This window comes from Ambystoma mexicanum, chromosome 8, assembly GCF_040938575.1.
Source record: "Ambystoma mexicanum isolate Mex_15411 chromosome 8, UKY_AmexF1_1, whole genome shotgun sequence".
Taxonomy (NCBI): Eukaryota; Metazoa; Chordata; class Amphibia; order Caudata; family Ambystomatidae; genus Ambystoma; species Ambystoma mexicanum.
Window position 1 is genome coordinate 150,455,838 of NC_090929.1, and position 13,909 is coordinate 150,469,746.

The 13,909-nt window shown below is 44.7% G+C and overlaps 1 protein-coding gene across 3 annotated transcripts in view; it reads right to left on the reverse strand.

The window, feature by feature from the left end:
- The window catches only part of GSN (gelsolin), a 291,591-nt gene that overhangs the window by 129,654 nt on the left and 148,028 nt on the right, over positions 1-13,909 (reverse strand). For all 3 annotated transcript variants that reach the window (XM_069609519.1, XM_069609518.1, XM_069609517.1), the window contains exons 4-6: positions 8,599-8,760; positions 8,309-8,458; positions 7,586-7,675 (exon numbers count right to left, since the gene is read on the reverse strand). In XM_069609519.1, the coding sequence (XP_069465620.1) occupies positions 7,586-7,675; positions 8,309-8,458; positions 8,599-8,760 (402 nt within the window). The remainder of the gene's footprint in view (positions 1-7,585; positions 7,676-8,308; positions 8,459-8,598; positions 8,761-13,909) is intronic.

Sequence of the window (13,909 nt, forward strand, 5' to 3'; positions counted from 1 at the left end):
AATGTTGGTTGATTAATGATTTGCTAACATAAAGCTAACCTTAGACTTAACTGTAATTCATCTAGGGTCTGCAACGAGTATTGCAACAGCAAATTATTATTATTAATCTAAGCAGATAAAAGCATCAGAAATATGATTACGGTGAGTAACGCATTACATATATGTAATCGTATTTCTGGTGCTTGTATCCACTTATATTCACATGCTCTGCATATTCCCACATCTAGTGGTAGTCTTGAGTATTACAATATTTGTTTTTGAAACTCAAAAAACAGACGTCGACAGGTTGTGTTAGTAATACTCTACATAGTGTGACGTGTACTGTACCCATGGTCCTTCACGCGTCAACGTCCCCAAGATTGTTTCTGACATGAGGTTGCATTAGGTGTAGCACGAGTACAGATGTGATAAAGCAGAAACACTGATAACCCAGATCTATGCGTCTTCTACTCCAGTAGGGGAGGAAAGGTGGGCGCATGTGAATCTAAGCCGATACAAGCACCAGAAATACAATTACGGCGAGTAATGCATCCCTTCTGAAGCTTGTGAATCTGCTTGAATCACATGCTCTGCGTAGATTACTGAGCAGTATCTAGAGAAGGAAGTGAGGAGGTACAGCAGCAAAGAGATGTTTTTGGACCGCTTGTCCCACATGTGAATCTGCTTTAGAGTGTGTGTAATGCAATAATGTTGTGTGAACGTCTGGATGGAACTCCATGTAGCAGCTTTGCAAATGACGTTTAGCGGGACGTTTGCAATGCGAGCTAAGGTAGCTCCTGTACCTCTGGTAGAATGAGCTCTGGGGGTGAAAGATGAGACTTTCTTGGATAGGGAATAACAGCTCTATGCACTTGACTATCCATCTGGAGATGGCGTTCTGTGATTTGTGATCGTTTCCATAGTACCCAAATGAGAAGGCAAAGAGTTGGTTGGTTTTCCTTTGAGGTTTCGTTTTTTCACATAGTACAAGACTGCCTTTGTATGGAGGCTGCCTTCTGCCAAGTTAGATTGATTTTGAAATAAGGTAGGAAGTTCTATGGGTTGATTAACCTGGAACTTTGAAATGAACTTGGGTGAGAACCTAGGATGCATTCTGTGTACAACCTTATTTTTAGGCGAGCCTTGTGCATAGGCTCAAAGGGTGGACCCATGAGCTTGGAAAGCACAACATTGAGATCCCGATCTGGGGAGGGTTGCAAATAGGGGGCATAGCCCCTTTACCCCTTCCATGAATATGACAGGAACTTTCCACCAGGACACCTCGTTCTGTGAAGTGGTGTAAGCCGACAGGGCCGTCAGATGCACTTTGATGGAATTAAATACTAGGCCAGAATCTAGTAGATAAAGGATGTATTGTACAATGTTAGCTGGGGAGCATTCTGTTGGGTTTAGTGTTTGGGATGTGCACCATATCACAAATCCCTTCCACTTGTTGAAATAGCAGTGCCTGGTGTTGGGTTTCCATGCCTTCTTTAGGATATCCATACACCTCTGTGGAATATTTATGTGGCCAAATTCTAGGAATTAAGGAGCCAAGCTGCCAAGTTCATAGATTGAGGGTGCAGGTGGAAGGGTGCTCCATTCTTTTGTGTTAGCATGTTGTACGGGCACTTGATTGGGCCACATCACCAGTTTGAGCAGATGTGGAACCCAAGGTTGTCTCGCTCACATAGGAACAACCAGGATTAGAGTTACTTGTTCCTGGTGCATCTTGTGCACTAATGTGCTCAGGAGTGGTGTCGGGGGAGAAGCGCAAGCAAATTTCCCTGACCAGTTAATCCACAGGGCGTTCCCCTTGGACCCTGGTTGGGGAAACCTTAATGCAAAGTCTGGGCATTGTGCATTTAGGCTTGTGGCGAACAAGTCTAATGGGGGTGACCCCATTGTGAGAATATTCCGTCTAGGATATCTGCGAGTTGCCACTCGTGTTCTTCTCATAGATGGTAGCTGCCGAGAGTGTCTGCCAGAGAAGGAGTTCCCCAGGAACATGTTGAGAGGTTAGTAACATGTTCCACTTGAATGCCCACTTCCATATTGTTTGGGATAGCTTGGACAGAATTAGTGGGTGTGCCTCCTTGCTTGTAGAACATGGGAGTGGTGCCGTCTGAGGACTTGCACCGTTTGACCTGTAAGATGTTGCTGAAAGGCAGAGGTGTAAACAAGGTAGGGCCTGAGCGGCAAGGCCCACCCAAAATCTGTAAATGCCCACTCAGCAGCACTGTGTGGGCATTTACAGATGTTAATGTCACTGCGGTGGGCCCAGATACATTGTCTTCAGGCCCCACTTGTTAAACAATCATGGCTACGCCTCTGCTGAAAGGCTTGAAGAGCCTTGAGGACTGCCAAGAGTGGAGTTCAAGGAAGTTGACATGTCTTTGGCCAGTCGCATGTGTTCACAGGCCGTGGGCTGCGTGGTGAAGGAAGTGAGCCCCGGCCCATCCAGCGAGTGAGGAGTCTTTAGTATGGATCGCCATTGCAAGTGGAACACGGAAGGGTTTTCCTCATAGCAGGTTGTCCCTGGACCACCAGCGAAGAGCCTGTACCTAGGTTACCGAAAAAAACACTAGATTGTCACACTGACCGCTTGCCGGAGACCATTGCTTTGCTAACCATTCATGTATTGGGCGCAGGCACACGTGTGGAACCAAGTGAATACATGAGGCCATCATCCCGAGCAGGCGCATTGCTTTGCATACAGTTAGCTGGCGACTGACCTTGTAGTAGGTACTTGCAACAGCATGTGTTGATCTCTCTCGCTTCATGGGAAAGCCAGCTCCTCTGTTTTTAGAATAGCTCCTAGAAATTGTTTTATTTGGCTGAGGACTAGGCCTGATTTCTTTACATTGATGGAGATGGCCAGATTGAAAAGAAGGTCTATTGTTTGAGTATTTTGTTTGCAAATTTGAGGAGATTCCCCAGTAACTAGCCAGTCGTCCAAATAAGGGTATACTGACATGGACTTTCTGCACAGGTGTGCTGCCACTACTGAGTGTACCTTTGTGAATACTCTTGGTGCCGAATGGGAGTACCTTGAACTGGTAGTGAACTCCATCTTGAAACGCAGATATTTTCTGTGTGCAGAGAGCATTGAAATATGAAAGTATGCATCTTTCATATCCAATGTATCCATGTAGTACCCCCGTTTTAGGAGTGGGATTACCTCTTGGAGTGTGATCATGCGAAACCTTTGGGGTTTGACATTTGTTCGCAGTGCGCAGATCTAGTACTGGGCGCATGGAAAGGTCTTTCTTTAACACAAGGAAGTACGTTGAATAAATACCCTGATTTACCCAATTTGCTGGGACGATCTCTATGGTGTCCTTTTCCAGCAGTGCTTTTATTTCTTTAAATAATATGTGTTTTTCTTCTGTTGACATTTTACTCTGTCTTGGCGGGTGGTAGGGTGGTTTTTGTAACAACTCGATACAATACCCTCCTGCCACGGACAACACTCACTTGTCTGGAGTTATCCCCTCCCGTGCATGGGTGAAATTCAGACTCCTACTGTAGTGGCATGGGAGGGGACCCGAAGCGGTGCGTCCTTGTTTGGCAGGGTGGAGCCCCTTCCAGGTGAGGTTCTGCCCCTTTTATTTACTCTTTGAAAATTGGAAGAGGAGCTTTGTCCTTGCGATTGGCCCCCAAGATGGGGACTGTCCACCCTGAGTACAACCCGAGGAACGTTGAGCACCCTGACCCCGAAACATTCTAGAGTTTGAGGAGTCCTGTTGAAAATAGGGCTGATTGGTTAACTGGCCAAGATATTTGAGTGTCGTATTCTTCCTTAGCACTCTTAAGGGAGTCTTCGACGGCCTTCCTGAATAATACATTAGGCTGAACCGGCATGTTTAGGAGGGTCGCCCGAGTTTCTAACTTAAACCCAGATTCTCTGACCCAGGCATGGCACTTGATGAGCGTGCCCTCTGCTATGATGCGTCCTCCAATATCTGCTGCATCCAGGTTATTTTTCAGGATGCAGTTTGATATCTGCTTGCACTCTGTAATAGTCTAACAATTGAGCCTTCAACGGTTCTGAGACGGCTTCAAGTTGGTGTTCCAGGTCATCCCATTTGTGGCAGCCGTAAGTAGCGAGAAGCATAGTGTTGTTGGCGATTCTGGTTTGGTATGCCACTGAGAAGGTGGCCTTTCTCCAGAAAGTATAGATTTATTTGCTTTCCTTGTCTGGCTCGGCCTCTGCAGACACCAGGGGAGTGCCTGCCTTTTTTCTGGTAGTGGTGACCACTAACAAATCAGGCTTAAACTGACCCCTGATATACAGGGTGTCAGTGGGCACTGGTCTGAGTAGTTTCTCTATTCTGGGGTTGACCAACCTTATGAGACTAGGCGCCAGTAGGGATGGCTGGATTCATCTTTGTACAGACTGCAGGAGCAGAATAAACTGGTTGGCAGACATTTTGCCCCCAGAACGTCTTCCACAAAGTCTTTGTCGACCTGTGCTTCTTGAGTGTCGATATTTAAGTGTCGTGTAGCCTTTAGTAGCAGTTCACAGTATTGTAGATGGTTATCAATGGGAGAATCTGCTACCGGATGGTCCCGGTGGTCTGGTGACTGGATTGCTAAAATGTCGTTGTGGTCATAGAATTGGTCTAGACTATAAAGGTCCCCTTGAGACCCCGGGTCTTATGACCCTGGGGGATTGTCATAGTACGTGTCCTGAGAGGGGTCGAGGATGGGCTGCCTAGAGCAGAGGTGCTAGGCTGTGACTCAAAACAAGCTTTTTTTGGTGGGGGGGTGTTGTGTTGGGGCCCCTGGCTGTGAGGCCTCTCTAAGGGATGTTAGTTGATCTGTGTGCCTGTCCATAAAGTCCACAAAACTTGACATCCTCCTTAAAATCTCATTAAATTGTTCAGGAGTATAATCCCGTGAAGGTGGGAAGCCTGACATGATAGGGGTGGCCATGGATGGAGGCTGGTCTTTGTGGTGCATAGCCGCTGAGAGAGTCTACAGGGGTAGAGGAGTGTGGGGGGTTTACAGCCTGTATGTTTTTCTTGGACAAAGGCATCGATATTTGACTCTGACCTTGCTTTAAGCAAGGAAGCACTGGCATGTTTCTAGCGTTTTCTTGGGGGACGCCAAAACACCTTTCACCTCCTGTTCGTCAGCACACGAAAGGAGGGCCTTGTGTGCGGTGTCCGAACCGACCTTCGGGTCCGGTTTTGGAGGCCTGTCATGAGGCGAAAGCGATTTCCCCGAGGACAGTGAAGAACCTAAGGCTTTCTCCATGGACACTGTGGGCTTCGATGCTCGACAATACCGTCGAAAATCGGCCATGGGGTATGTGTTTAGTGTTCTTGGGCTTGTGTGCTCTTGCAGCCATGTTCTCCATTACAGAGCTACTAGCCTGCTTATCGGAGTCAGGGGCCCACACATGGGGTTCCGACGAACCAGGCTTGCCTTCGGCATCACTCATGACCCCGATACTGCCCTCGCTGGAGTCTTGTCACGTCGATGGTGGCCTTGGCCTGCATTGCATAGCAGCCCAGCGTTTGGTGCGCCGTTCTTTCAGAGTTTTAGGTCAAAAAGGTTTACAAGATTTGCAAACTTTCAGGGTGATCCCTCGGGAGACAACTGCACACTCAGTGCGTGTCCTTCCACAGGAACCTTCGGTGGTAGGTACGGCAAAATTTAAAAAGGGAGTTTTGTCCGTTATTTCAAGCGCAGATTGGCGAGATAAAAGGAAAGGGGTTGGCAGGATATGCATTCTTTAAATGTCAGTACGAAGAACCTACTCTCTCCCTCCCTATTGTAAGGGCCTAAGCCCGAAGAGGCCAGAGTAGGCCGCGTCTGGTCGTCCATTAGTTACATCGTAGACGATGAGGTTATTCGTCGGAAGCTGTCGAGCAGTCGGTTGGCTGTGCGGCAAAGCCAACAATAAGGAAAAAAAGTCTACAAGTAAACTTTCAACTAATTAAAAGGCATCAGCTTGGAAGAGAACTCTGCATTTGCGACAGACTTCGATGGCAGAAAAAAAAAAAACTATCGGAGGGACCTTGATGCGTGAAGGACCATGGGTACAGTACATGTCACACTAGAGATAGTATTACTAACACGCCCTGTCGACGTCCGTTTGAGTTTTGAAAACAAATCTTGTAATACTCCGCGACTACCACTAGATGTCGGACAAGGCAGAGCATGTGATCTAAGCAAATCCACAAGCTCCAGAAATATTTAGATGTGTGAACTATTTTTACTTATCTGAACTGTCTTGATTTTAACATCGTCTTAGTAAATAAGAAGCCTATTTTTATAATACTACAGTGTGTAAGTGTTTCCTTGACCACAGGTGTGCTCAAAGGTCTCTGTACTCAACTACACCCCTCCTACCTCCTAGGGTCAGCCTGGCTGCTCGTCCACAGCTACCAAACCTTTTGGGTTGGAGCCCTGTACTCCTAAGAGTGAGTCTTCTACAGTCCAACCACAGGTGGAATTAGTAAAACTTGCTAACAGTAGGACCCTGCGATATCAAACTATTCAAAAGATGACTAAATCTAATATCTCCAATCGTTTCATTTTTTTAAAACATTTTCCCACCACAAATTTAAAAAAAAAAAAAAAAGTCCACATTCAAAAAGGAAACCTTTACATAGGATCATGAAATTGCAGGAAAACATGCCACATATATACAACATCTAATAGAGACTGTACATCACATTTTACTGACCTGCCGAACAGAACACTGCCCATCACCACACCCAGTGACAATGTGTGAGAAAAAAAAAAAACTAAAAACATCCAGGGGGTATATCATTCTTTTCCACAACTCCTTGGCTACAACAGGTTTCTATTCCCTAAAATTAGAAACTTTCTTCAGGGGGAAAATCGATTTGAATTCCAATTTATTTTCATGCATCTGACTGAAGCTCAAACATAGCGAGATTCTTGGGACCCTCGTAATAGCATCCTTATAGATGCATATTTCGGTAAGGTATGGCAAGAGGATATGCAAGAACAAGGCAGTAATGCTTGCGCAATGTGCGGTCTGGCTCTAACACAATATCCTTATGGAGTGATTATGTAGCCACAAGGTAGGTTTCTAGTCAATTCAGAAGCGCGGCTTGCTCATATCTTCACGGATCGATCTCCAGTGGTATAACTCTGGGCTCCATTGCGTACACACCGATGTCAAACATTGTCACAGGGGGTGGTGATGGGCAATGTTCTAGCCAGCGGGTCAATAAAATAAGATGTACTCAGTCTCTATATTAGATGTTTTATAGATGTGGCGCGGTTTGTTGCAAATTTGTGGAAAAGAGTTTAGGTTTGAATGTTATGAAGAAATGTTTTTTAAAATTTGTGATGGAAACTTTTTAAAAAATGGAAATGTATTTAGACCACTTTTGAATGGTTGGATATCGCACAGTCCCACTACGCAAGGGTATTACACTTTCCAATGCACCATTTGTCATTCCCGTAATGTATGGTTTTGCATTCAATGTCATGATATTATACAAAATGTTTATCATATTTCATCGTAATGGTTTATTTTTTTCCATCTATTCCTGACATTTTTAATGGCTTAATAAAGTGGTGAACTATGCAAAGTCTAAATTTAAAAAGATGCTTTTACCTTATACAGTTTCGCCAGCTTCCGGTTTGATGTGTCCGCCTTGATATCATCAGGTGCGCCTTCCGACAACGCCGGTTTATCTCCGAGAACCTTACAAAAAGCAGAAGAGAACATGTAAAGGCAATATTAGCGTCATGGAGAACCCACAAGTCTGGCTCACTCTGGGTCCTTACTCCTGTTTTAGGTAGTGGCTTACTTAGCATTGAAAGCAGTAGTAAAACAAAAGCAATTGCTAAAAATAAAATAGAAAATACCTTTTTACTGCATTCACCCCATGTTTGGTAGTAGTATAAGTGCAGCAGTACTTCCCAAGCTGTCCTAAGCAAAAGCGCCCCCCAAGATCCGCTCAGTTACCCTTATTGCACCGCATCCCTGGAACGCTCAGAAACTAAAACATCTCATCTGTTGTGAGCTTCAAGCTCGCCCTAGAGAACCACACCCTCCCTCACTGGAAGAAAAGCCAGCAAAGCATGGTCAACCCTCCCCCACCCCAAATCAGCCACCATCTAGTTTGCCTTTCTGCACATATTGTTGTAGATTGTAGTTATTTGGTCTTCGCCGTCCCCATTTTGGATTACCCCCCCTCCACTAACCACTATTCATAGGAGTCTCCAACAGGTATTATGTCAAACGGTTACTGCTCCAGCTTCCACTATGCCCTCTTGTACAACGCACCATTTGTTGAAGCACTGTTTATTTCAACAACAAAAAAATACAAAGTACCTCCAGCATTTTCTCCCGTTCCATGCCGTCTTCCACCACAAACACCTTGGCACGCCCACTCCGCTCGTTGTCACGAATGCCCTTAGAAATATTTGTCGCCTTGAGCCTTTCAAATCTGTTGGCCTTGGAGCCGCACCACTGGTAGATTTCCTGGAATAAAGTCAGGCAGAAGCTAAGTCATGCATGGATACATGTAAAGCCGTGAGATTTGTGCAAGGACCGTAAACTAACATTGAAAGTTATGGCATAGCATGGACACCGGAACACTTGGTTCCAAGTGGAAAACGTACTTCGCCCAGGTCCAGGATGAAGCAGTCTCCTGTAGTGAAACTCTCCCAGCTCACAGGTACTTCAATGGCTCGAGCCAGCCGGCGTCCTTTGATTTGGAGCAACCTCTGGACGTTGACCTCGTTGGTAATCACATGGGTGAACCCGGATGCCACGCCACCAGCCTACGAATGATAGACGAAAGAATGATGAAAACTGATCATAGTGGAGATCCACACATCAGTCTGCCTTAAGCTTTGCCACACAGCCTGGGGTACATGCAGCCCTAGAGAGAAGGGGCGGATCAGCCACTTGTATTGCCCCAACAATAAGCAAATACTCCCAAAAAACAGAAATAGGGAGTAAAAAGGAAATGGACACGTAGGACCACTGCCTTCACTCACACAGCTGTATGGATATGTTTGGACCAGTAGTGTATGTAATACCAGAGGAAGAACCGGTTATTTCCTGATCGGAAGAAGTAAACATCCATATTTTTATGTGTATTAATAACTATTTTACACAACATTTCCGTTTCCAGTTAAAACATTTTTATTTATTTGTTTATATAAAATACTTCCATTGGTAATTGGAGTTCCATTTTTACTCCCTAAAAAAATCATTTTACTCCCAACTTTAACAACAACAACAAAAAGTGAGTATAATATCAAAATCTTATCTGGAGCACTGGGTACAAGTGAATGTTTCTAGGATTTGCTAGGTCATTGACTAAGAAATGTATGTTTTGTTGCAGTCTTTTTCACAAACTACATTTGTATTTTTCTGGCCAGTTTTACCCTCTAGTGCATTTCCATCACAATGCAGTGAAAGGATGAATATTTCGCCAGTTGTGAATTTTGCAATGAAAATCCTTTTTCAGCGGGATTGATTGGCTAATGTCATTGCAATTTCAATGAGTCACATCTATTGGTTGCTTTTTATGAACAACGCTAATACCAAACAAACATGTAATCATCACAAATAAAAAGTGATTACAATAAAGTCACATCTATTGGTTGCTTTTTATGAACAACGTTAATACCAAACAAACATGTAATCATGACGAATAAAACTTTGTTTTTATTTTTTTATTTAATTTACTGGGGAGAAATCTTATAGCCGAGGGATGATCTAACAAATTTGAAAGGATGAGGAGGCGGCTTCCCCATCTTGTAGCATCAGGTAGAATTTCCATGCATAGCTATAACCAGCAATTCTGTGGCTCGCCTACTCGTTGCCTGGGAAGAACTCGGTTTATGGAGAGGTGCAAGTCACTACTATCAAATGCAATGCAGTCCTGTTCAGCAGGATGTAATGCTGCCAAAACACTAGATCTGAAATCTTTATCAACACAGAAAAGGCACTATCTAGCTGTATCCTACCGTAACATAAATCCAGAATATCGTTCTATGTTTAATGGACGTAGTGGCTTTCTCCAAAACCTAATACAATTAGACATCAAGTTTGCTTTAAGAACTACATAAAGATTATACATAAAAGAGGTACAGACACACCTAAATGATCTGGAGGATCTAGAGCGAGGATTTACATAGAGGGTTTCGAGATGGTCATTATAGACGATATAAAGATATGTAGATGATATAGCTAGAAAAGTATAGAGCCACAGTTCTGTAGTTAAGGTTGCCATAGGTAAATAACATGCTTTCCCCTATATCTGTCATGATGCCTACCTCCAAGGAACCAGACAGGGCCTGGCACCCTCAGAGGCAGGCAACATGTATACTAGGGAAGTCCCAGCCACCCCAGATAGGGGCTCTTTGGACTCAGTCCTGGCGCCGTTGGCTTCAGGCCAAACAAGTCCTGGCACCATCGGCGCCAGGCTCATACAAGATATGGAAGGAAATGTGTTTGGTGCAAACTTACCTGGCAGACCATGCTGCAATTTCCTTACCTGGCAGATCATTCTACAACTTCCAGATGAAAAAGGAACTACTTAACCACACGGGTGTGGCTGGTGGCAGGATACATACTTGGGACTACTTGAAAGGCTATTTAAGCCACGCCCAGACAGCAAATCACGCTTCGCGTTGTTCTGCTCATAGCAGCTGGACGCTCCGTGCCTGCTCCTGCTCCAGTCCTCGACCACGCCTGCCAGCATCCTGGAAACACCCAAGGATAGAAAAGGGAAGAAGAAACAGGTGAAAACAAACCTTACCTGTTAAAGCTGCATTCCGGATTCAGCGCGCCAACGTTCCTGCAAAAAGACATCATTTTAAATACTCACTGCGTCGCATACATCTGGGCGCGCTTCTCTTACCTGCACGTGGCGCCTTCGGGCTCTGCGACGCCCATCCGGATCTCCTGCAGCATTCCAGCACCTACGGGGAGACGAAGAGAAGAAAGCAAGGTGAGAAGGGGAAAATAACCAAGAAGCACTTACCCGCCATGCTAATTCTTCTTACCTTCGGGTCGATGCCATTCCTTGGGCATTTCAGCACCCCGGCCCCTATGGGGAAAAAGCAAACATCACATTAGTGAATGCAAGAACCGTAGCAAACAAACTATTTTAAACTTACCTGCTTACAGGTCGGACTCAGCTTCTGCTTCGTACCAGCTCCATTTCTTCGGCATTCTCGAACTCTGGCCCCTAAGGAAAAAGAGACAGGAAAAGACAGTAGTGGGCCTACACCAAAACTCACCTGAAATCAGGTTTTCGACGGAAACCGCCCTCAGCCCGGAGTCTTCCATTACCTGCAAAAGAGAAGAGGAACAGTTTAGACTCAAGCTTGCCATAAAGATTTACGGTACTTACCAGAACAGACAAGCGAACTCGAACTTACTATCCAGTGACGTAACTGGATCCCAATGCGCCCCTGCATCAGAAGCAGGATGGAGAGCTCGCCTTTTCAATCCCTAAGGTGAGTCTCCACAGGGAATTACGGAAGGGTTACAAGGAGGGTGAGAAGGGGAACGAGAGATCAACACAAAACCCGCAGAGTATTAACCCTTCCTTTTCGCTCACAGAAGGGTATTCATCCGAGCCAGACAAGCCGGATTTGGGAACCCAGCCCCCTCCATTTTCAGGGTGCTGAACATCTCCTTCAAAGAGGCCACTGCCGTCCAGACCACGCCCGCGCCTCCGTGGGAACCAGGTGAGCGTTACAATATCTTTAGAACCCATGGAACCAAATCAAATGGACAATTAAATGGAGAATGCCACGTTTGGGACGAATTCAAGTATAGACTGCAAAATTATAAGACGTTGAAAAAAAGACACTTTTCAATCTTAGAATGGGGATATCCCGATGGAAAATTGATTTTCAGAGCATGCTTTTCTCAAAATGGTACTTCGCTTTTCCTAATTCTTCCCACAAATGCAAGATTACCTTCCAGTTTATGATATTTTATTTGTAAAAGACGACACTAACCGGAGATATAAACTCCCGTTATAAGAAAACATGTATATCATTTTCTCAGTATATGTAAATATTTGGGGATATACAAACATAGGGCAACATACGACAAAAAAAGTGTCCCTTTACAATATGCCCTTTACTCTGAAGTACAAACAATATCTACAAGGAATCACATGTGTAAAAAGCGGCCCGCAAAATATGAAGCGCCTTGAAATATACACAACAGCAATGTGTACAACGCCCCCTTAACTGTGAAGGAACAATTCCAATTAATAAGGAATTGCTCGGCAGAATGATTGTCTTTGACGATGCTCTTTTTATAGTTAGCCATCTGTATTTCTTGGACAAATGGTTGTAGCTTTGGCCTTGTTTCATAAAGTAACATGATATTTAAACATACAACAGAAAACTCAAGTAACAAGCATTGGCAAAGCCATTGGTTTTTATGTGTTTAGTTCATGGGCAAGCAACTGGTTGTAGCTTTGCATATTAAACAATACCCTTCAATGACCCTAGGCTGTAACCTAAAAAAAACTATTTCACTGATTTCATATCTATGAAAAGAAAAGTCTACAAATGTTAGTGTTCACTCATTTTTTCAAAAGCTACTTTGGCGACTAATTCTGAGAAATCCAGTTTAACGATGGAACCAGATTAAGTCTTTGCTCAGCAGCATCACCATTAAGAGGTTGATCAATTAGGCTTATTTAGAAGGAGGTAGGCTTGGTGTGACAACAGTTAACAATCACAAAGTCCGACAGGGAACTATGCAGGGAAGTACACAAATGCACCATTAACAGATTCACAAGTTTCACACACGTGAAGGCAAGTAAATCACTAACATATATGCATCCAGTTTGACAATAAAATAGGTTGCCTACCACTTTGATATTTAACATATTTAAATGCAGGCATATATGCCTTAGACAACCAAAGCAGGAGAGAAGGAGTTACAGTAGATTGTCCCCTTTGAAGCTTGTGACTCATCTCCAACACACGAGTAGATGCTCTAGAAGTCCTTCTCAGTGTTCAGGCTGTTACAGACAGGTGGCCTTATCAAGAGTTTTTTGGGAGGAAATTCAAAGTTGCAATTTCCCCATTTAGACATGCAGCTATGAAGTCAACATCTTAGCAGTGCCCAGGGACCTGGCAAACCATAATGTAAATGGTCTGGTTTGGTACACTTCTGTCACTATGGCCTCGCCGCACATGACACTAAGAAGAAAAGGGATGGGGTGGGTGGGGCTTTGTCATTAGTTTGACAGGGAGAGAGGCAGATGCAAAACCTGTGATGTTAAAAGGGTTCAGGTCAGAAGAACCCACTTCCTGTTGGCCAATCTGCTTTCCATGGGTTTGGCCGAGGAAAGATCTGATGGACTACACTTCACCTCCGTTTAGCCAATGGGCAAGAGCCTCATAGGGCTAAAGAGAGGTGCTTAGTTGTTATTTGGTTAGTATTGATGTGCCAACGGATGTGCTGTGGCTGCCATATGCGGTAGTGGGATTTCTGTGTGTATTGCAAGATGCTAGGAAATCTTAGTAGTGAATTGGTTACTCATGAGAGGGGGCAGCGGCGGGGGAGTAAGCCTTCTAATGCAAAACTACCTGCAACTTTGTACTCCCACCCCTGGCCATTTTCGTTTCTGTAGCTTTGCGACAAAACGAGGAGCAGAAATGATGGAATTCGTAGCGTCGATTCCTCAAAATGTGCAGCAACTGGTCCCAAAAACAGGCAGGGAGGAAGAGGTGCAGTGCAGCGGCTGCAGGATGGTGAAGAGCAGTGTGTCAGCAGTGACAGGGAGGAAGGTGTGTAGTGCAGTGGCTACAGGATGGTGAAGAGCAGGTTGTCAGCAGTGACAGGGAGGAAGGTGTGTAGTGCAGTGGCTACAGGATGGTGAAGAGCAGGTTGTCAGCAGTGACAGGGAGGAAGGTGTGTAGTGCAGTGGCTACAGGATGG